General features: G+C 40.9%; 1 protein-coding gene across 1 annotated transcript in view; it reads left to right on the plus strand.

Annotated features, from left to right (window-relative positions):
* The window catches only part of HK1 (hexokinase 1), a 43,300-nt gene extending 21,773 nt beyond the window's left edge, over positions 1-21,527 (plus strand). Inside the window, exons 5-18 of the mRNA XM_026713547.2 lie at positions 846-941; positions 1,991-2,090; positions 2,175-2,358; positions 3,304-3,459; positions 4,883-5,116; positions 7,328-7,632; positions 8,948-9,096; positions 9,201-9,320; positions 11,558-11,653; positions 12,135-12,234; positions 12,854-13,037; positions 14,687-14,842; positions 17,216-17,449; positions 19,088-21,527. Coding sequence (XP_026569332.1) covers positions 846-941; positions 1,991-2,090; positions 2,175-2,358; positions 3,304-3,459; positions 4,883-5,116; positions 7,328-7,632; positions 8,948-9,096; positions 9,201-9,320; positions 11,558-11,653; positions 12,135-12,234; positions 12,854-13,037; positions 14,687-14,842; positions 17,216-17,449; positions 19,088-19,232 — 2,259 coding nt within the window. The 3' untranslated portion in view covers positions 19,233-21,527. The remainder of the gene's footprint in view (positions 1-845; positions 942-1,990; positions 2,091-2,174; positions 2,359-3,303; positions 3,460-4,882; positions 5,117-7,327; positions 7,633-8,947; positions 9,097-9,200; positions 9,321-11,557; positions 11,654-12,134; positions 12,235-12,853; positions 13,038-14,686; positions 14,843-17,215; positions 17,450-19,087) is intronic.
* The last annotated feature ends 612 nt before the right edge of the window (positions 21,528-22,139 follow it).

Here is a 22,139-nt window from a genome sequence, read left to right on the forward strand (position 1 = left end):
CTATTTAGAACTACAGAAGAAGCCATTAAAGTTGTAATAGCTTTGTATCAACAAATTTGGAGTGAAATGGTATGATCTACAATTTGAAAAAAGTTGTGAACACCAAAGAAATAGATACCCAATTACAAAATCATTAAGTTCATTCTTAATGCTAGCCAAGTGGGACTTGGAGTCCACACAACTTCAAGTTGTCAAAGTTGAGAAATACTGGTGTAAATGATGCTAGGATATGTGTGTGTATGTAATTGGGAATTATGAAGGATAAAATTGTATAAGAATGAGGAAAATGAGAGAGGGATTTCCCTGACATTTGTACAATTTAAACACACAGCAAATATAAAGAATGGCAAAATGGAAAAAGATGGGAAAACTTAACAATTTGAGATTGTTAAGGAATCCAGCCTGATTTGGTGCCACTAACCACTTATTATGTAAATATGGCCAAGTTTGCTTATTTGCATTTGAGGATTTTCAAAAAGGTGCTTGCTGGATGTATCAGAAGATGGTTGAGGTTTTATTGGGGCAGAGGCATCCAAACTTGGCAACTTTAAGGCTTGTGGACTTCAACTCCCAGAATTCTGGGAGTTGAAGTCCACAAGTCTTAAAGTTGTCAAGTTTGGAGACCCCTGTTAATTAGGGCTTTCTACTGAACTTTTACACTTTCTTAGCTGGAAGAATCTGACAATATAATCAGTAAGTGGACATGCAGTAGATTTACTGATATTTGAACAGATTTTCCATTATTTTAAACTATTCCAGCCCACCTCCCAAAAATAAGCAATGTGTTGGTGGAAAGAAGGGCCACGAATGTCTTGGCTAGTGTGGTAATAGTTTAATTTTTCTAGGGTGTTCTGATTACCTGGACAAAACGTTTCAAAGCAAGTGGTGTTGAAGGAGCTGATGTAGTGAACCTCTTAAACAAAGCCATTAAGAAACGTGGGGTAAGAATGTATTTCGGCTATCTATATAAAGCATATATGTGTTGGCTGATTTCAGACATACATTGTTAGATGAATTAGATCTCTTTTGCTGTTGTTTCTCAGTGTCATTGGAAAATAGCAATAGCACTTAGACTTATATACCGCTTCACAGTGCTTTTACAGCCCTCTCTAAGCAGTTTACAGTGTCACTATTTTGCCTCCAACAATCTGGGTCCTCATTTTACTGACCTCGGGAGGATGGAAGGTTGAGACAACCTTGAGCCGGTGGGACTTGAACTGCTAAACTGCTGGCAGATGGGAGCTAGCAGAAGTAGCCTGCAGTACTGCATTGTACTCACTGTGCCACTTGTTTATTTAAGAGCATTTTTATTCCCAGTGAAATTATTCAATGAGTCAATATAATTGTCGGGCTGATTTCTATGTTAAATATATTCAAATGGGCAAAACTGCCATTGCTTTAAAGCAGGGTGGCCAACCTTCACCACTTTAAGACTTGTGGACTTCAACTCCCAGAATTCCCCAGCCAGAATTCTGGGAATTGAAGTCCATAAGTTTTAAAATGGCCAAGGTTGGACACCCCTGCCTCAAACAATCCACCCTGAAGTAACATAAATTATTGCATGATAACTCCATTGACCCATTTTATGTAGAAACAAGTCCATAGATAATCTCCATTGAATGAGAAATATTCTCAAGTCATTGTGGGAAGAACATACATTCATGTTAGAATGTTCTTTTAACAAAGCTACAAATCACAGTAGGCTTTTTTTTTATTGGTCTCAAATTGGCTACAACTAGGACTGAGTCACAAAGGGGAGGAGAGTTTTTGATGAAGGACTTTTTTGAGAAGAAAATAAGTCTACATTTCAAGGAGACAATCTGTCTTGTGTGTAAGAATAAGAAAAAAATACAAAGCCATAATCTGTTGCCTGACCTAATGATATGCTTGGCATGCCAAAGTTTATGGGGTTTGACATTTAGAATATCCAGATCAACATTGATAATTAAATTGTCTGATGTATAAGAAAATACTCTGTTTCATTCTAAAGGATTATGATGCGGACATCATGGCAGTGGTTAATGACACTGTTGGGACAATGATGACCTGCGGATTTGATGACCAGCGTTGCGAAGTTGGCTTAATTATCGGTACTAATTCTTTGTTCAGAATCACTCATAGTAGAATTTTGGCTTTGCATTTGTGATGACACAATCCCATTTGCTTCTTTTAAGGTACTGGTACAAATGCCTGTTATATGGAGGAAATGAGGCATATTGATCTGGTGGAAGGGGATGAAGGCCGCATGTGCATCAACACAGAATGGGGTGCATTTGGAGATGATGGTTCATTAGAAGACATCCGGACTGAATTTGACAGAGAGATTGATCGAGGTTCCCTTAATCCCGGGAAGCAACTGTAATTGAAGCGATTATATCTTACATGGCCTGATCCTGTGTTTCTCTTTAAGAAGGGGCAGCTTTTAAGATGTGTGGACTTCAACTCCCAGAATTCCTTGGCCAGCTATGTTGGCTAGGGAATTCTGGGAGTTGAAGTCCACACATCGTAAAGTAGTCAAGGTTGCAAAACGTTGGTCTAATCTAAAAGAGTTCCTTTCAGATTCTTAGCTGTGGGCACCTTTGGACAGTTTCTTGGCTAGTTGCATTAGTCCAGGGCTGTCCAACTTGTGGCCCGTGGGCTGAATGCGTCACGTGCTGACCACGTCCATATCCGGTTTAGTGAAGGTGGGAAAAGTCTGAATATGTCATGTGATACCACCGTGACGAGATGAGTTTGACAGCCCTGCATTAGACCATCAGCATTTAATTTATTAATTACTTACACCCACTGTAATTTGCACAGAACCAATAATTATTGGGATTCCTTTCAGTGTTCATATTGTTAGTCTTCCCTACTCTTTTGCCCCAAAGATAGTGTCACTGAAACCCTGTGATGTAATCTAGCAGAAAAGTAACAAAATTATGTAAGTTTTCAGACAAGGTTAATAAAGACGCAAAATGTCTTAAAGGAACTGTCTTATTTTCGAGCATAATGTCATGATATCAGCATCGTGCATTTCTAAAGCTTTGGGCTGTTTGAAATAACGCCTCAAAAAGTGAAAACAGATTGCTGTGGTGTAAAAAAAGTTTACATGTAACCCTCAATTTTCAACTGGTTGCCTAGCAAACATTGCAGTTACAATACACCCCCCCCCCCCATACTTGCAATCCAAAATATGGAACTTTTTACATGAATAAGATTTTATATATAAAACTGCAACCTTATAGATTCTGAGTAGGATGCACTTCTGTGTATTAGTTTGAATGACTGAACACCATTTTATTTTGTGAAACCTCTTTTCAGATTTGAGAAGATGGTCAGTGGAATGTACATGGGTGAACTTGTCAGGCTAATCCTTGTCAAAATGGCCAAAGAAGGTCTCCTTTTTGAGGGGCAAATCACTCCTGAACTTTTGACCAAAGGGAAATTGGAAACTAAGGATGTTTCTGCCATAGAGAAGTAAGTGCTTTAGAAGCTTCCTCTAGGTTTTGAAATGGATTTGATCCACCAGTGGCTTTTAAGAATAATTATTGGCTAACTTAATAGTGCTGTAGATTTGTGCTTAGTTGTAAGTACAGTGAATCCATTGAAATAAATGAGATAATATTAATCACGATTCACTTTAATAACCATTTATTTCATTAGTCAGTTGAATACAATCAAACTTGCATTTAATCCATGTTTAAAAAATTATAATATTAGCCAGTGTTAATTTTACAGCACTCAAAGATCATTCGAGATGAATCAAGAGTTGAAGATGGTCAACAATTGCTTATCATTTTAATGAACCTGCAAGATTCTAAATGACAGAAATTGTAAATATTTATTTTGTATTTTTTTTTTCTGGAAGAGTTGCCGTTGTTTTCAGATTGCACACTGTTAAACCTCATTGATGTATATCTGTGAAGTCTGTATCTGAATCTGCTTTTGACTTTACCTTTTGAATGTGTTTCAGGGGGCTTGAGAATTAGACCTGTTTGTTCTAATAATTAGAATTCAGAAGTGTTGATCATATTTGTAGGCCATATTCCAATTATTAGAAGCTCAGATATGGCTCAGTAGTTTGCCAATAACTTCAGGAGCAGGCCACAGATTCAAGCATTGAGTTTGCATTTATGGAAGTATTTTCTCCTTGTTAAGTCTTTTAAATCTGTTTGCTTCCACAACAGTTTGGGCACTGTAACATCTTTTAATTCATATTGTTACTGACATCCATCCATCCATCCATATCCCTATGTTTTTTGCACAAACACTGTGTCATAGGGTTATTACAGCTGTCATGGTATATATTTACATTACTGCATTGTATCTGAAAATTTTCAGTCTGTGCAGAATTGTGTTGGGAGGGGGAGGGGAGGACATGTATGGATTGAAGAAAATAATAATAAACATGGATACTAATGCCATTAATAGCAAAATAGTGCAATGTATCAGTGCAGCAAGGAAGAAATAAAATTTCAATGTATGCCTCAACATTTGATTTTTTTTAAAAAAGTTTCTTCCCGTCTGTGTAGCTTATTTAAAGGAAAGACATCACAAATAATGTTCCTGATTGATTGCTTTGTTGCATAATAATGCATAATCAATGCCCTCTTTCCAATTCATTGCAGTATTGCAGAACTGAACACTCTTTGAGAAGGTCATTGTCCTTTATAGGAGTTAATATCCAGTTGTGTCCATCCGGGCTCCCCATCTCTCCCTCTCTCCCTCTCCCTCCCTCCCTCATGGAATTCCCACGGCACCTTCTGGGAGAGATTATTATAACCCATTCTCAGATTCTTCCAAGTTCTCCTGCAACCTGAATGAGTAACTTGCTGTCAGATTGCTGTGTCATTAAATTATGAATTTTAGAACCTCATATCGTGTTCGCTTCTGGTTTTAGGAGCAAGGAAGGTTTGCATAAAGCCAAAGACATACTGACACGTCTTGGGGTCGAGCCCTCCCACGAGGACTGCATCGCTGTCCAGCATGTGTGCACCATTGTGTCGTTCCGCTCTGCGAACTTGGTGGCAAGTACTCTGGGTGCTATCCTGAATCAGCTGCGGGACAATAAAGGAGTTGGCCGGTTGCGCACCACGGTGGGAGTGGACGGATCCCTTTACAAGATGCATCCGCAGTAAGATCTTGTGCCGTTTCCATAATTATATCTTGGCACCTGTTAAGAGCCATCTCTAGTAAAGGTCAGCCATGCAGCACATCATGCTGGCATCTGATACTCTGAACTTTAGCTAAATAAACAGAACTCTTCATAGAGAGCAACGTGCAGGCTGGAATCTGAAAACAGTTAAATAGAGTCATTTTTTATGAGATGGTGGGTATATAAATTTGTTAAACAAATAAAGTGTTTATGAGGATGCTCCATACCCTTTACACCCTAACAGGGATATCTACTTATACAGTAATTTGTAAACTGTTTGCCACTTAGGGCCATAAGCATCTCTGTAACATGTAAAACTCCATGGCTTCTATTTTGCCGAGTATTTGTAGAAGAACAGGTAGAATTGGGGGACTCTAAACTTAAAACGTTTACAATCCTTGCGTTACCACAAGAGATCCCAATCCAGCCTCCTTTGAATTCTGTTGATTCTTACCTGGCACCTGTTCAGTGCTGACTCTTAGCTGATCGGGTTTTTGTGCCTTAGTTTGCACAAATCTTCTATGCTGCAACTTTACGAACGATCCTGATTCTTCGTGCCTGACATTATTCCATGAGTGCACGTGCGTGAAGGAATGGGGAAGACGGCTTCCCATGCTTTCCCCCCCTCTTATCTATTCAGGATCTAATTAATCATTGTACGGAAGATGTTCAGGAAATCCTAGGGGTTCTAAGTAATAATAAGGAACTGAAAAATATCTGGAAGAAAACCGTGTGGTCTGTCTATCTGTTTACTCTCCCTCCCATCTATCTGTTCTATTTAGGCACTCACCCAACTTCAAACATTGGATTTGGTTGGCACACAATATAATAAACAATAAAACCACAATACAAAACCAAAGAAGAGGGGATCTGGTTGATCTACCTAAAAATATAGACCCAAAGGGCATTCAGCAGGGGGCTCCAGCCCTCTTAAGTCAAGGCCCAGGAGACATCCAGGTTTTCAAGGCCCTTATAGAAAGCCAACAGAGTAGGAGTCCTATGGATACTAAGAGGCCCAAGTCATTCCAAAGGGCAGGCATAGTGCAACAGAGAAGGTATGCTTCCAGTAGATGGCCCTGTTTTATCAAAGGCATCCCGAGCATGTCAACTCCGCTGGCCTGTATTCGCTGGGCATAAACAATGGTACGTAGGCAGTTCTTCAAATAATCTGGACCTGTTCCATGCAGGGCTTTGCAGATGATGACTAGCATAGCTGGCTGGAAAATTCTGGAAGTTGAAGCCCACAAGTCTTAAAGTTGCCAAGGTTGGAGACCTCTGATTTAGGCGATCTTTTCGTCATAATGTATTGTTTGAAAGCTGTAAAAAAAAATCATGGTCTGAACCTTTGGAAAGGAACACTTTTATTAACTTGTAACAAACCTTGATTCCACTCCTGCCTGAATGCTTAAAAATTGCATTTTGAAGGCGTTATCTCGATTTTCAGCCCTTGGGAGATAACTCTAATTATTTTTAATTGTTTTGCTACAGAGGGATTTCTTTCCCCTGAAGAAGTTGCTCGTACCTTCTCTTGTACCTGTTACTCCATAATTCATGCCGAGGCATTTCTCACAACATACGGGATTTTAGAGATAAGGTTTTCTCAGTTTTCTTGAGGGAAAAGCGATGTTAATCAGTTGAACAAAACAGGCAGAGATGACTTTGGCAGGTCTCAATTCCATTGATTTATCCTCAGTTTCTCTGTACAAGTTATGTTGTTGTTCTGTGGGACTAGATAATCTCCTGGAGTTCTCAAATAGCAGTTTTTATTTATTAATTCATTAGATTTTTGTCTTGCCTTTATTACTTTATAAGTAACTCAAGGTGGAAAGGACGCACAATGCTCCTTCCTCCTAATTTCCCCACAATAATCATCCTGTCAGGTGGGTGGGACTGAGAGAGGGTGATTGGGCCAAAGTTACCCAGCCAGTTTTCATATCTAGGGCAGGACTAGAACTCGTGGTCTCTCGGTTTCTAGGCCGGCACTTTAACCACTACACCAAATTGGCTTAGTTACTCCTCGATAGCGTATGAATTGCTTCCATGCCTTTGTACGAGGAGAGAGGCTGGTTAGCACGACGGGAGGATTGCTGAAGATGGCACAAGGGTGATCCAGGCCTCCGCTGTGAGCTATGGATGTGGTTGTGTTGTGCATTAAACAAAATGATGATTTCACCCCTTCTTGTTCTTTAGATACGCCAGGCGCCTGCACAAAACGATGCGACGCTTAGTGCCTGATTCCGATGTGCGTTTCTTGCTCTCTGAGAGTGGCAGCGGGAAGGGGGCGGCCTTCGTGACCGCAGTGGCTTATCGGCTAGCGGAGCAGCACCGGTTGATTGCCGAGACCCTGGCAGAATTCAAGCTCACCAACGAACAGCTTCTTCAGGTGAAGAAGCGGATGAGGATTGAGATGGAGGCCGGCCTCAAGAAGAAGTCCCATGACCACGCCAAGGTCAAGATGCTGCCCACCTTCGTCCGCAGCACCCCTGACGGGACAGGTAGCTCTCTCACGGCCTTTAGGGGAGATGGCTGATCTGATGCCGACGAGGTATTTCAGAATGCAGCCTCCACAAATCCCAACAAGTATATGATCATGGTCTGGAATTAGAGGTATGGAAATAAAAAAATCTAAAAGAGCCCCAGATTGATGCAGAACGAAGATTTGTTTTTGTTTTTTTAAAAAAATAAGGCTGGAACTCACCAATCAAAGATCTGCTGTTGGTTGGCAATCCACATTCTGTAATTTTCTGAATATTGATACACCTACTTCGATATGCATGCTGGCTAACTGGGGAATTCTAGGATAGTCAGTGGAATGGCTTGCTTCCAAGAGGTCGTGGGTGCTCCACCATTGGAGGTTTATAAGAGTAGGAGGTTAGACTAGAACAGGGGTCTCCAACCTTGGCAACTTCAAGCCTGGAGGACTTCAACTCCCAGAATTCCCCAGCCGGCAAAGCTCCAAGGTCCTTTCTCTGTTATTCTGTGTTCTATTCTGTATCCCTTTCGATTGTAATTGGAGCTGAAGCGCCACCTAATGGTAAACCTTCATATCCGATGCACCTCAGTCATATTCAGCATTGTTCGGCAACCCAAATTTTGTTGGTGTGAGGTGTTAATATTAAAATACTATGTATGTGCCTCAACTTTTCTGCATTTTCAAAACATTTTAGGCTGATTAACCATTTGGGAAGATCCATGTTTGATTTTGTTATTTTAAAGCCAGTGAAGTTTTCAAAATGGCTCTCTATATAGTATAGACAGTCTAGTCTAGTCTAGTGAAAAGGACTAGGCACTCCTATGATGGCAGTCTTTCAATATTTGAGAGGCTGCCACAAAGAAGAGGAGATCTACTTATTTTCTAAAGTACCTGAGGGTAGGATAAGAAGCAATGGATGGAAATTAATCAAGGAGAGAAGCAACCTAGAACTAAGGAGAACTTTTCCAACAGTGAGAACAATTAACCAGTAGAACAGTTTGCCTTCAGAAGTTGTAGATGCTCCAATCACTGGAAGTTTTTAAGAAAACATTGGATAATCATTAGTCTGAAGTGGTATAGGGTTTCCTGCCTCCAAGGTCCCTTCCAACTCTTGTTATTCTGTTATATTAATTATCTGTATTAATAACTAATATTATTTAATAATCCAGTATCTATTCTTAAGATGACTTATACAGAGAAAGGCAAGGGTAGTACAGTATTTTCTTCCTCCAATGGCCAGCCTGATGTTTATGAGATACTTACCAGCAGGCCACATCACCATCTCCAACAGAATTTAAGGGCCTTATTCCTAATGTTTAAAACTCCTTCGTTTGCAGAGAATGGAGACTTCCTGGCTCTGGATCTTGGTGGGACAAACTTCCGTGTTTTGCTGGTGAAGATCCGAAGTGGTAAAAGAAGGATGGTGGAGATGCACAATAAAATATATTCAATCCCTGTAGAGGTTATGCAGGGGACGGGAGAAGAGGTGAGCAGTACGGGAAGAAAATAAGTAATGCTACTATTTGTTAAATGCAATTTAGAAAACAAGAACCAATTATTTCACGACAGGAATTTCCTTTCTCTTTTTAGCTGTTCGATCACATTGTCACCTGCATTTCGGACTTCTTGGATTACATGGGAATAAAAGGAGCTCGCCTTCCTCTGGGCTTTACCTTTTCTTTTCCCTGCAAACAGAACAGCCTAGATTGTGTAAGTGGCTCTTGTTGTTCACAAACGTCAGTTTTCATCACCTGCTCCTGGGGATCCGTTTCCTTTGGCATTTGAGGAATGGAAAAGCAATATAGATGAAGACGGTGCGAAATCCTACTGTTGCTGGCTGAACCAGAAACATGGGCTTGGAGCAAGAGAAGCTTAAATCTGCCCTTGGGAAGAAAACCTGGGTGGGAGTTCTTGTCCACAGGTACCAAACATGGGTGGAAATGTCTGTGCGTCTTATGGACCTGGGCTTCCCCCCAACAGCAGGAAGCTGTGAGTCCTCGTCCCAATAAACCCCTTTTATTTGATTTGCAATGAATTTCCTCTCCAACAAAGTCCTGGCCAACAGTCTTTCATGATAGTTCCCAATTACAAACCTTCATCAGGCTTGGAGAGAGACACTGGCAATCTTTCAGTCACTGGCGATACTTGGCAAGCATGTCGGAATGAACTAATTGTTCCCTGCAAAGCCCCACTCCCCTTTCGCTCCTCTTTTATACTCTAGGGGAGGGGCCATTCATCCACCTGTGGCTTTATTCCCAAGGTCGGCCCTTATTCCTCAGCTGTTCCCTTCGTCTGGCAACTCTGTGCCTGTGCACATTAGGAACAGGCTCCAGCTGTTCTTCTGCCTCACTGAGGTTTGACTCCGAAGGCAGCTGATAACTGTCAGACGGCCCTGGCCCCATCTCTGCCTTTGACGCAGAGCACCGGTCAGAGCCTTTCCCAGTCTCCAGGACTGGCCCAGGCTCCTCCCCAACCTCCTCCCTGTCCTAATCTGCTGTCAGCTCCGCTGGCTGCTGTCGGGCCGCAACAAATATAGGCCGTGGCGGCAGGGTCCTTCTACAGTGCTGAGCCCTGCCTCTTCTGTCTTTTGTCATTGCCCATGTTCTTCCTCTGAACCTAGGTGTGTCTTATGGTCAGGTGCGTCTTACAGTGCAAAAAATACGGTAGTCCTTGACGCACAACGGTTTGTTTTATGATGCTTCAAAGTTATAGTGGCACTGAGAAAAATGACTTATAATTGGTCCTTGCACTTACAACTGCTGCAGCATCCCTGTGGTCGTGTGATCAAAATCCCAGCACTTGTTAACTGGTCCTTTACGGATGATTGCAGCATCCCAGGGTCACGTGACTTTCCCGGTCGACTTCCGGCAAGCGAGGTCAATGGTGGAAAGTAGGATTCATTTAAGAACCCTATGGATCGGCTTAATGGTTGCAGTGATGCATTTAACATGCATGTAACCGTGGCAAAAAAAGGTTGTAAAATCAACTGCAACTCACTCAGTTACCTGCCTTGCTTAGCAGTGGGAATTCTGGTCCCAGTTGTGGTCCTAAGTCGAGAACCTCTACATGGGTTTCTCTGTTTCAGGCCTAGCAGAGAAGTTCTTCATTTTGAATTCCGATCATTCGATCCGTATTGCTTAGTATTGCCTGGCCTTGAAGTGGTAGCTTCTCTGGACGGCGTTTCAAATGGAAGCATTTCCCAGCTTGTCTGAAAATGCCAAATGTCAACCTGGGACTTCTTGCAGGTGGCACTGATGCTATGTTCATTGCAGGGATCGAAAACCTGTCCCCAGGTTAATTTCTGGCTGTGTATGGCTGTAGGCTGTGCTTTGACAGTGATCTATTTCGAAATAGATACTTCCAGGAATAATGGTTACCATTTACATTGCTGATTTATAACGCAGAGCAGTGATTTTAACCTGAGCACCTTTAGGATGTATGGCTGAGGAATTCTGGGAGTTGGAGTCCATACATCTTAAAAGATGCTGAATTTGAGAAATACTGGCATAGGAAGAAAAGAGAGTGTCATATCACTTCAGCCGTTGCTTCTTCTTGTTTCACTTGGCTTTTCTGGATGGCAGATTTAGCATAGTTAACACTGAACATTAAATAATCTTTCATGAGATTTAGCTGAGGAAATGTAGGTTATTGTCCCCTTCTAACCCCAAGTTGCTTAGTCTAACATTCCACAGGTGTGGTATGGATGTCATGGATGTCTTAATGCCAGTTTTCCCCATCTAATGCCAACCAGATCAGTTGGAACTACAGGGTCAAAGACATTTTAGAAGTTGTAATCCCAATCTGTATTGGGCACGCAATAATAAATGGCTGTCATAAGTGTTCCATTAGTTGTTTAGGTCCAGTATTGCTTTTAGTGGCTATTTCTGGTTTGTTCTGATAACACTTGCTTAGGATCAGATGTGGACTTTACTTACTTTGTTTTTCAGGGTATCCTTTTGAATTGGACCAAGGGTTTTAAGGCTACTGACTGCGAAGGAGAGGATGTTGTTAGTTTGCTAAGAGATGGAATTAAAAGAAGAGAGGTGAGTTATACGTCTGTTTTTGGTTCAAGATTGAAAGATTGTGATCATTTTAAAATTAATATATTGTTGGTTGAATCACTGATGTATCATCACATTCTCTACATTGCTTAGCTTAGAATATAGTGCATACTTGTCTATAAAGTGAAGGATATGTAAAAAAAAAATGCTGGTGAAACTAAGGCCGATTTTAACATCTGTTGCCAGCCCTTGGTGGAGTACTGGCCTTTGATGGTGATTTAATACATATCTGGTGTACCCAAAAATTATGTAAGGGAGCTTCCTATTATTCCTAACATTTTAAGAATATGTTGCTTTTTCAAAACAGTATAAACAGAAGTATTCATTGAAGGGTATTAAAAGATAAAAGCTAGATGTAGTCATAAGGAAGTGGCAAAAATCAGAGAATAGATAATAAATGCTGGGTTGTCTTTTTTAATTTTTGCAAATAAAATAATGGTGTTATAATGTTGTCTCTTTTAAGGAATTTGAACTGGACGTTGTGGCTGTAGTGAATGATACAGTTGGAACTATGATGACTTGTGCCTACGAAGATCCAAATTGTGAAATAGGACTCATTGTGGGTATGTTTGAGGCCTGCTTTAATATTTTGCTGTGAGGAGCTTAGTGGTGCTTACAAAACAGATTCTGTTTTCAACCATGCCACACCTTCAACTTTTTATTTTAATAATTCTACTTTACTTTCTACTGTAGATTGGTCTGACGTTTACATTTCTCAAACCAGAAGCTTTTCTAGAAGCAATTATATGCTTTCCAGTCCTTAATAAATTCCCCTGGAAAGTGGGATTCCCCCACCCCACCCCAATCTGTGATTTCAGAAGGCAGATAAGAGTAGATCTTCACAAGGACCACATTCAGCTATGCTGAGGAGAAGCTGTTTGACTTGGTTTCTCATCAAACCAAAGCATTTCCTTCTTCTCTTCACCTTTCTATCCAATTATATTCCTTGCTTTCTATTTCCCTTTCCAATTGCTGCTACCCTTTCCCTTGACCACACTGAATTCCATTCAATTATGTTTTTGTTGTTTTGTGTTGGAAGGCAGTATGTGTGCTATATAATAAGAGAGAGGGTCACGCACTGTATATGAGAGAGAATGGTAGTTTTTTTTTACTTAAGACCACATTCGGGCTTGTAATTTCAGTTAAAAGGCAATGAAAGGCTTGTGTATTTCCTAATGCCAGGAACTGGGAGCAACGCCTGCTACATGGAGGAAGCCAGAAATATTGAAATGGTGGAAGGAGACCAGGGCAGGATGTGTGTGAACATGGAATGGGGTGCCTTTGGGGACAACGGATGCCTAGATGACATCAGGACGATCTATGACAAAGCTGTGGATGAGTTTTCGTTAAATAGTGGCAAGCAAAGGTAGGTCCTGATGAGAACTGTGAAGTTGCGTGGCTTTCTTTTGAGGTAGAGGTGGTTACCCCCAGTTGTGTGCAGTACTGTTGGAGAACAGAAGGGTGTACAACTCAGCCAGAGACTGAATGCTTACAGTCAGAATGTAGACGTGTGGGTCAGTACAATTATTGTGGTTTCTTTTACAAGATCCTGATGATAACATCAAGAAGACAAACATCCACGGAAAGAAGGTTTTATGTTTTGTGTTTATGTTTATGCTTGTTCTTAAAAAAAAAATTTTTTTTTAAAAAAGAAGACAAACATCCAATGTGAAGTCAGAAATATTTTTATCCACCACTATGAAAGATGGGTAATAACCATCCTTCAGTTGAGATGGGCTAGGACTTTCCAAAGTCAACAATGGAGACTGAGCATGCTCAGGATTCTTTACGGTGGAATGAGAAATAACAGCTGTTGGTCCGGGAAATAACAGGTTTTGATTCCTGATAAATGAGGAAGAATAGCTAACAAAAATTGCTATAATCCCCCCCCCCCACCCCAAAAAAAAACATCAGGAGAAAAGCATGCTTTCTCTCTTTCCTCCCTTCCTTTGGCCTGTACTTTGCCAATTCATTGGTCATTTAGTGACCATTTGCAGTTATGGCAGTGATTAAAATGTACCTTCACAAGGTATCCTTGCATCTAAGACACTGACAGGTCTGCAAACCAAAGGAAAGCTGAAGTAATACTGTTAAGCATGGCCGTGGTTTCCCTCACAGAGCACTTGAGCATTTAATGCTCAAGTTGCTGGTTCCTGCTGTGGTTGCGAAATGAGAACTACCCGTTCAGGAAAAATAAGAGGGGATTGGAAATGTGTGAAATGGAACGATTGTCATATTCATCAACAGGTGTGAAAGGCGCATGGGATGTGGCTTCTCGGGTCACATGGATTTCTGAATCAGGGCTTAACAGTTCGTTTAGTGACGGGTCAAAATTACAACAACACTGAAAGTGACTCGGGACCATTTTTCACGTGACCCTTGGAGCATCCCCATGGTCATGTGATCAAAATTCAGATGCTTGGCCACTGACTCATATTTGTGACAGTTGCAGTGTTCCTGGGGTTATGGGATCCCATTTTGTGACCTTCTGACAAGCAAAGTCAATGGAGAAGTCTGATTCACTTAACAACTGTGTTGCTAACTTAACCACTGCACTGATTCGCTTAACTAATGGCAAGAAAGGTTGTAAAAGGGGGCAAAATTCACTTAACAAATGGTTTACTGAGAAACATAAAATTTTGGGCTCGGTTGCGGTTGAAACTCAAGGACTGCCAGTAGTTTACTGACTATGCATTGGTTTTACATTTTTGCTTCATGTAAATGAAGCAGTGTAAAAATTCTTCTGCTCAGTCTGCTTGTGAAAAATGCAGTAGATTTTAAAAACTTTTTTTTACAACAGAGGAAAAAGAAGCTTGTGTGTTACCTTTTCAGGACATTCCTTGGTTTTTCTAGGGACAGACTGTTGCCATCAAGCCGAATGGCCCATGTTTTCTTAAGTCATTCAATGTTTATAAGTTTATGCCTAAAGAAATCTTGTTCTCTATAAAAAATAGTTAATTTCTGTCATTCTGGCTAACAGTGTTTCTGAACTAGTATTTTTGTCCATGATTGTAGGTATGAGAAGATGATCAGTGGAATGTATTTAGGGGAAATTGTCCGTAATATTTTGATTGACTTCACAAAAAGAGGATTCCTTTTCAGAGGTCAAATTTCGGAAACACTGAAAACTAGGGGCATTTTTGAAACCAAGTTTCTTTCACAGATTGAGAGGTAAGTGCGCACAATATATCTGGAATGGAGCTTGTCATTATCTCAGTATATTAGCAGTTATTTAGGTATCTAATTTAACATTTTCTTCACAAACTCACATCAATACTTTGTCCTCATCATCTAGCTTAGGGGGTTGGGAACAACGGCCTTTTATGGCTTCAAATTCTGAGAGTTGAAGTCCACACGTCATAAAGGGGTTGTTTCCCCACCTCTGATCTAGCTGAGTTTTTGACTGATTTTTGCCAAAGCTAACCAGTATCAGGGCTACTTAGTACTTAGAAAGAAATTACAGGAAGATCCCAATTGAGCAAAATCAAGAAACAAGTAGAGGCAAGAAGTGTCCATGTTAATCTGGGGTTAATTTGGATTTGAAGGAAACTATCCACTTTCTTTCTTGGAGTGTTGATCTAGGATATAACGGGTAACAGGTTTTTGCCACACCAATGTTCCGGTATCAGAAGGAACGTATTTTGCTTCAGCTTCAGCTCGGGAAAAAAAAAACAGTTTGGTAGCAGTACAGGTTTGTTTTCTCTCTCTTTTGGCAGGTTCTTTTGAGTCAGTGTTGACCCCAATGTTGACTTTCTGGATTAGTCCCTACAGTTTTCTTGGCAAGAATTTTTGGAAGCTGGTGGCACTGTTTCCTTCCAAAGGCTGAGAGAATGTGATTATTCCCAAGGTTGCTTAGCTGACTTTATTAAAGCAGGATTAGAACTCACAGTCTCTTGGTTTCTAGCCTGGTGCCTCAATTACCACACCAACCAATCTCAAGCATAATGTAGGAACATATTAATATAAAAACTGAGGAGTAATGCTGACCATCTCCAGAGTGTCTTATTCTTCAATGATACTGTCTCGGAGAGTGGGCAGTTCTCTCCTGTTTTCTGTGACTAGGCCTTTTAAAAACCAGGCAAGTTAATGAGGGGTGCACTTAAAAAGGATGTTTATGTTTGGCGGGAGACTATAATTTTACCTCGCGAAAGGTATTTATTGGGAAAAAAATCTTTATTTTGAAACATAAAAACATTAGATGAGAGCTAAAATTGAAAGAAGCGGGCTTGGGTTCAGAATTCATCATATTTGTAATATTTCCACTAAAAACAGTGATACTTCAGTTCATCTAGAACTAGGTTTGTGTAAAATCTCGTGTCCCGGGAATAAAATGTTCTGGAGAACTTTGAAACAATTCCATTTCCTCTTTGGACCAAGTTAGCCAGACTGTTTGCAGGTGGTCCCATTATGGTGATCCAGAGGTTCATGAGAGTGGATCATTTTTTTTTAAAGGATTCTGACTCAAAGAAGTTTACACCACGATAACATTCTCATAGCCTATTACTGATATTTCATTGGAGTCAGATTTTGAAATGATGCTGGTCAAATAAAAACATCTTGCTTGTGTAGAATTACATGAAACCTGATTTATGTTTTTGGTAAATTGGCCTTAGCTGTTAGCCCTGTGAGTTAGTCCAGATCAGAAGTACAACCCGGAGCATTAGCTCTGTCCATTGAAAGATTATATTAACAGAATTATATTAATAGAAAATGGAAAGTTTTTCTCCCCTTTTTCCTTTTCCTTAAGAAAACCAGGGAGGGGCCTTTTTAAAACATCCCTGCATCCTCCCTCCTTCTGTAGGCAGAGATACCTTTTACACTTTACCTGTCCAGTCTGCAGTTCTCCCTCCTGTCTCCCAAGGTCATCCCCGCACACCATTACATTAGCTGAATATATAATGCCGTGATGGCGAATCTATGGCACACGTGCCACAGGTAGCAGGCAGAGCCATTTGTGCCAGCACGCGAATTGCAGGCAAACTTACCCCACTGTGCATGCGCATGCCTCACAACTAATTTTCAGAGTTTGAGGCCTGTTTTGGCCTCCCAGAGGCTTCAGAAAGGCTTCTGTAGGCTTTTCAGGATGAAAACTAGGCCCGCTTCGTCACTTCCTGTTTTTCCAGAAATACCAGAAGTGATGAAAGAAGCTTAATTTTCGGCCTGAAAAGCCTTCCTGAAGCCTCTGGGAGGCCGAAAAAGACCTCAAACTGGGCAAAAATCAGCTGTGAGGTATGCAGGTAAGGGGGGGGCATGCGGGGGGGGGGGAGGGATTGCACTCGCATGCATAGGGGGTGGGGGGGGGGGCACGCATTACCTTCTGGGTGCTGGCACGCACAATTTTGGGCACAGGAGCCCCAAAAGGTTAGCTACCACTGATATAGTTGGTAGGGTCTGCATGTTGTCTGCAAAGATACTCCAGAGGTGAAATCTGTGTGGTCTGTGGGGCAGTGGTCCCTGAGCTAGTTTTTCCCTCAAATGAGATGCTTCGCTTTGGAAAATCATTCACGTACGTGACTCTGCCCCCTTCATGCTCTTTCTCAACAGCGATAGGTTAGCGTTGCTTCAGGTCCGTACTATTCTCCAGCAGCTTGGCCTGAACAGCACTTGCGATGACAGTATAATTGTGAAGACAGTATGTGGAGCCGTGTCGCGGAGGGCAGCTCAGCTGTGTGGCGCTGGAATGGCTGCTGTTGTAGACAAAATAAGGGAGAACAGAGGCTTGGAGCATCTGGATATAACCGTGGGCGTAGATGGCACGCTATACAAACTTCATCCACAGTAAGTATTTTGTGTGAATGTATCTGGGTAGGAGCAAATGCTGGATTATGAATGGTTTAAATCTCATTCCCCCTCCCAGTCCATGCGTGGGAAATGTAGTCATTCAGTCTCAAGTACCTTTATCACCACCCTCATGTAGGTTAATGCAAACATGGGATGATGTTCTTCTGATGGTTCATTGTAAGTGTTGTGGTTTTCAGAAGATGGAAAAGTTGAAAAGATGGGACTCTTTCCTGGAGGTTCAGGGTTGGCACACTAAATTGAAGCCATCACAGATTAGTTTTTCTTCCCGTGTTGTCCATCTTTTATTATTATTTTATTATCTATTAAATTTATTTGGTGTCCATCTCACCACAAGGTGACTCTTCATGTGTGCAGTGTACACATATGTGTGTATAAATTATAATTAAATTATATCTACATACTATAAGTTAAGATAAATATATAATTTTTATATAATATATAAAATTTATAATCTCCTCCTCCCTTGCTCTTTACTCTTCACCCATTCATCTTTTGGTCATCATATTGATATTCTTGTTGTATTCCTTTTTCATTGTTTATGGGTTGTGTTATTTTACTTCTGATTACATTCCTTCCATTTTCTTCCTTTTTATTATTATAAGCTGCCTAGACTGGCCCCAAGGCGAGATAGGCGGCAAATAAATTTAATAAATAAAATAATAAATTCCTTTCCAAGTACAAAAATATGGTACATGTGACCACCATATACTTTGTTCCTCCAGCATTATTTTCTGAGTAATAAATGAAGGGCAGAGGATGTTTGTAATCTGACAGGATGTTCATTTTTGTTTCTATGTGAGTGAAAATAAGTGCCTGCCTATTCCATCCACATCCTTGACTCTGTGTAGAGCACATGCCAATCTGTGCCTCTGGCTTTCCATGGACAGTTGCTAGCAGGCATTTCTGTGTTAACAGCCTTCCTCAACATCGTTGTTGGCAGTTCTAGGAAAAGCAGTCTCAACACATCTTGAGAACACAGGTTGAAGAAGGCTGTTGTATAAAATGTATACGGTATTATTCTACATCAGAGGTCCCCAAACTTGGCAAGTTTAAGACTTGTGGACTTCGACTCCCAAAATTCTCCAGCCAGCTATTCTATGCTAGCTGGAGAATTCTGGGAGTAGAAGTCCACAAGTCTTAAACTTGCCAAGTTTGGAGACCTCTGTTCTGTATAATATCCATGGCCATTCTTTTGCACAACCATCCCATTTTAGTCGTAATGTAGGAAAAACATCTCCATGTTTTGGTCATTCCCATAAGAGTCGCTTAAGTAAGATGGGTGGTGTAGAAATGTGATACGTAAGCAAATAAAATTAAAATTCCTGCCTACCTGCGCATAACAACAGTAGATCTGAAATCAGCAAGATGGAGTGTGTGTGTATGTGTGTGTTGTGTTGCAATAGATCCCCTGCTGCTTTTGTTCATGAGTGACATGGTCACACTTTGGAAATGGCAGGAATTCTCATGCCCCACTGCACCTGCAGAGGCCAACCTTCCTGCCACCTGCAAGTTAGGTGAAGCCCACCCATCCCCTCCCGGCATATCTGGGTGATGGTGCCATTTTCAGTTGGGCAGAAGGAGGCCTTTTCATCCCCTTTCTCTGCTTTCCTGCAGCTTTTCAAAGGTCATGCACCAAACGGTAAAGGAGCTGGCGCCCAAATGCAACGTGACATTCCTGCTTTCGGAAGACGGCAGCGGCAAAGGAGCCGCCCTCATCACTGCGGTGGGATGCCGACTGCGCGACGCTGAGCACAACTGAACTCTGCTCAGCCCTGGGCTGCTTATGACTTCCAAGCACTTTCTTGACAAGCCAGCAGTTCTGTAGCCTGAACTGGCAGGGAAGAGCCCAGAACTCGCTGCTTGGTGGAAGGGTTGGGGTTTAAGGAGAAAAAAAAAGAAAGAGTAAAATAAAAATAGAATGCTGATTAAGTATGCTGTTGCTGATAATATCTTCCACTTTGGGTCCCTCTGTCTGCATGTGTCTTTTTCTGCCCTATTTAGTACATTCCCCATCTGTAGATCATGGAAAAAAAAAATGGATAATTTAAGCAAAATGTCAGAAACTAATTTATGATTTGAGGTTCTAAAATTACAGCCAAAAAATTGACGTGAGCGAGAGCAGGCGGTGGTCCCATGTCAAGTGTATTCTTTGCAGCTGCTACTATGTCCACATTAAATAAATATACCACCAACCGTGCTGAATATGAGGCAAATGCTTATGCAGAGGGAAGTTAGCAATTCCCACCTGAACTTTTCACCTAGTATTGTTTTATTCCCTCATCTTGAAGTTTACACTGCACTCTGGTGGCATTTGAATCTTCTGCACTTAAGACTCCCTTTAATGACCTGAATGTTCTTCTGTTTGCACTGAACCAAAGGAGGTGCAGATCAATTAATGAGTCAACCAATATCTCTTCCCCTACTTGTCAATTATCGCTGCCATTTCTTTTGGCTTTGGTAATCAGTGTCAAAATTCCAAGCACCGTTTCAAAAGGCAAGTTTTTACGAATACCATCCAATGCCCTAAGGCGATTCAGATCTCCAGTTTTGAGAAATACTTTTTGCCTTTATATTAGCTTTGCTATTTTCCGGGTTTCTCCTTTCCCCCGCCCCCTTTAATAAAAGAGTTTGGAATTCCCTTGTTATCTTACGTCCTGCTGAGAGCCATTTCCAATTTACTAAGGTCGTGAATTCTGGGGGAAAACTTGCATGGGAGACTATAATGGGTTGGGGGGCAGAGACTTGAGTTTCTGTCGGATCCGTATCACAGATGCACATCCAGAAGAACCAAATCGGTGTAAGGGGTACAGTATTCCCATCCAACAACCAAAGCTATAGGAATCTGCAGAACTGAAGCCTCATCTTTTTGCATATACTTGTATATTGAGGCAGGGCTCTGTGTAGTCCCGTCTATCATCTTCACTTTTTAAAAAACAAAATCCCTCTCCTGAACAATCCTATCCAGCCTTTGCTCTAGAGCAGAGCAGTATTTCTCAACCTCAGTAACTTTAATGCCTCAGCTTGGTTGGCTGAGGAATTCTGGGAGCTGAAGTTCACACACCTTAAAAGTTTCCAGGTTGAGAAACATTGCTCTACCGGGGACGACAGACCTGGCCTCCATTTTGATTTTCTCTTACAGCCTAGGGCGTCTGATAAATTATTCTAAAAATTGGAGGAAACTCAATAGGTAGGAATGGCTTCCTACTTTGGATGTTTCTGTAGGACATTTACACAATTACAAAGCATTAAAATAGTCTTGACTTTGCTATAGCCAAAGAATCGGAGGGGAAAATATGATACGCTGTACCTTCTGTGGTGATTACGGTAGAATTCCTAGTGAAATCGCATTGGTTTTTATGGAGTTGAATTGCACCAATTATACTTCTGAAAATGTACACTTGGAGATAGGTAGGCATGTGGGGAATTAGTACGCTAAAAATTCTTGGAGCATTATTCTATGGTTGGATTTGGTGATGCGATTTACCAAGATACTTGAAAAATACTATTACAGGTAGCACCAGTGAAGATAATGTGCAAACAAACCATGGATATCCCAAGTTACAAGATCTCTCAGTTTGATCTAGACTTGAAATTTAAACTAGAGCATGATTATAGAGACTGAAGTCTGTTCTTTCGTTAATAATCACCCAAGTAGCAAAGGGGTCAGCTGGGCTTTTTAAAGACTCTCCAGCTATCTCCATTCCAATAAATGATATTGATCACATCATTGGCAACAAGAAACAGCAAAACGAAAATAAAGCAAAGCAAGCTTAGTATTATTACTCTGAATCTCAAAATCCGGATTGCCCTCTCTCTTAATAAGCATTTTCAGTACGCATTTTGGTGCATTGTGATCGAATGTTGTGGTAAAATGAGTCTCGCCTAGTATTGCAGCTTTTAGTGTGTGCGCGTGTGTACGTCTTCCTGAAGGATCGCATGATTCCCGTGGTTTTCCTATGCTGGAAAGTCTTTTTATATTGCCTACTAGTAGTGATGATACTACATAGTGCAAAGTGGATATTTGTGACATAATTAAACTTTATTTTGAAGTGTGTTTATTGGTGTCCGTTGATTCTTTCTGACAAGAATGAAAGAGGTATTTATGTTGTAAAAATGCAAGAGAAACCAAGGAGGAATAATTTTCTTCAAATTTTTAGACTAGAGCCTTCCTGAAGAATTCAGAAATCTAGCCAATTTTGAGTTTTGATAAACATGTTTAGAAGAACTCTCTATATTTCAGATCCTGAACATGTGGGTTTCAAAACTCAAGTGTTCTTGTTAAGTCAGCAAACCTGCCTGGGGCTTAATCTTCATGGATCCCAGAGTGAATTTTGACACGCAGATATGTCCTTCCAGGATTAAACTTTGGGTATGAATTTAAGGTTAGCTGATTTTTATATAGTTGTTACAGTTTGCAGCTTCAGTGTTGAAGAAACAAAAATCAAAAGTGGGCAGGAGCTTGGTTGGCATAAACATGGCCTCAGCTGTTCATTGTGTAATGCTAGAAAACTCACAGCCTTCATTCCTTATAAGCAAGAATTCTGTGTTCAAAACAAGATAAAAACTTTGCATGTTAAGGGCTTTAATGTTGACAGACGCTAACGAATGTCCAGTTTAAATTGCAAAATCTGCCCATCTGGAAATTTTTTGTAAGTTTGGCAATGTT

This window comes from Pseudonaja textilis, chromosome 4, assembly GCF_049901715.1.
Source record: "Pseudonaja textilis isolate UNSWEBS1 chromosome 4, rPseTex1.2, whole genome shotgun sequence".
NCBI lineage: Eukaryota > Metazoa > Chordata > Lepidosauria > Squamata > Elapidae > Pseudonaja > Pseudonaja textilis.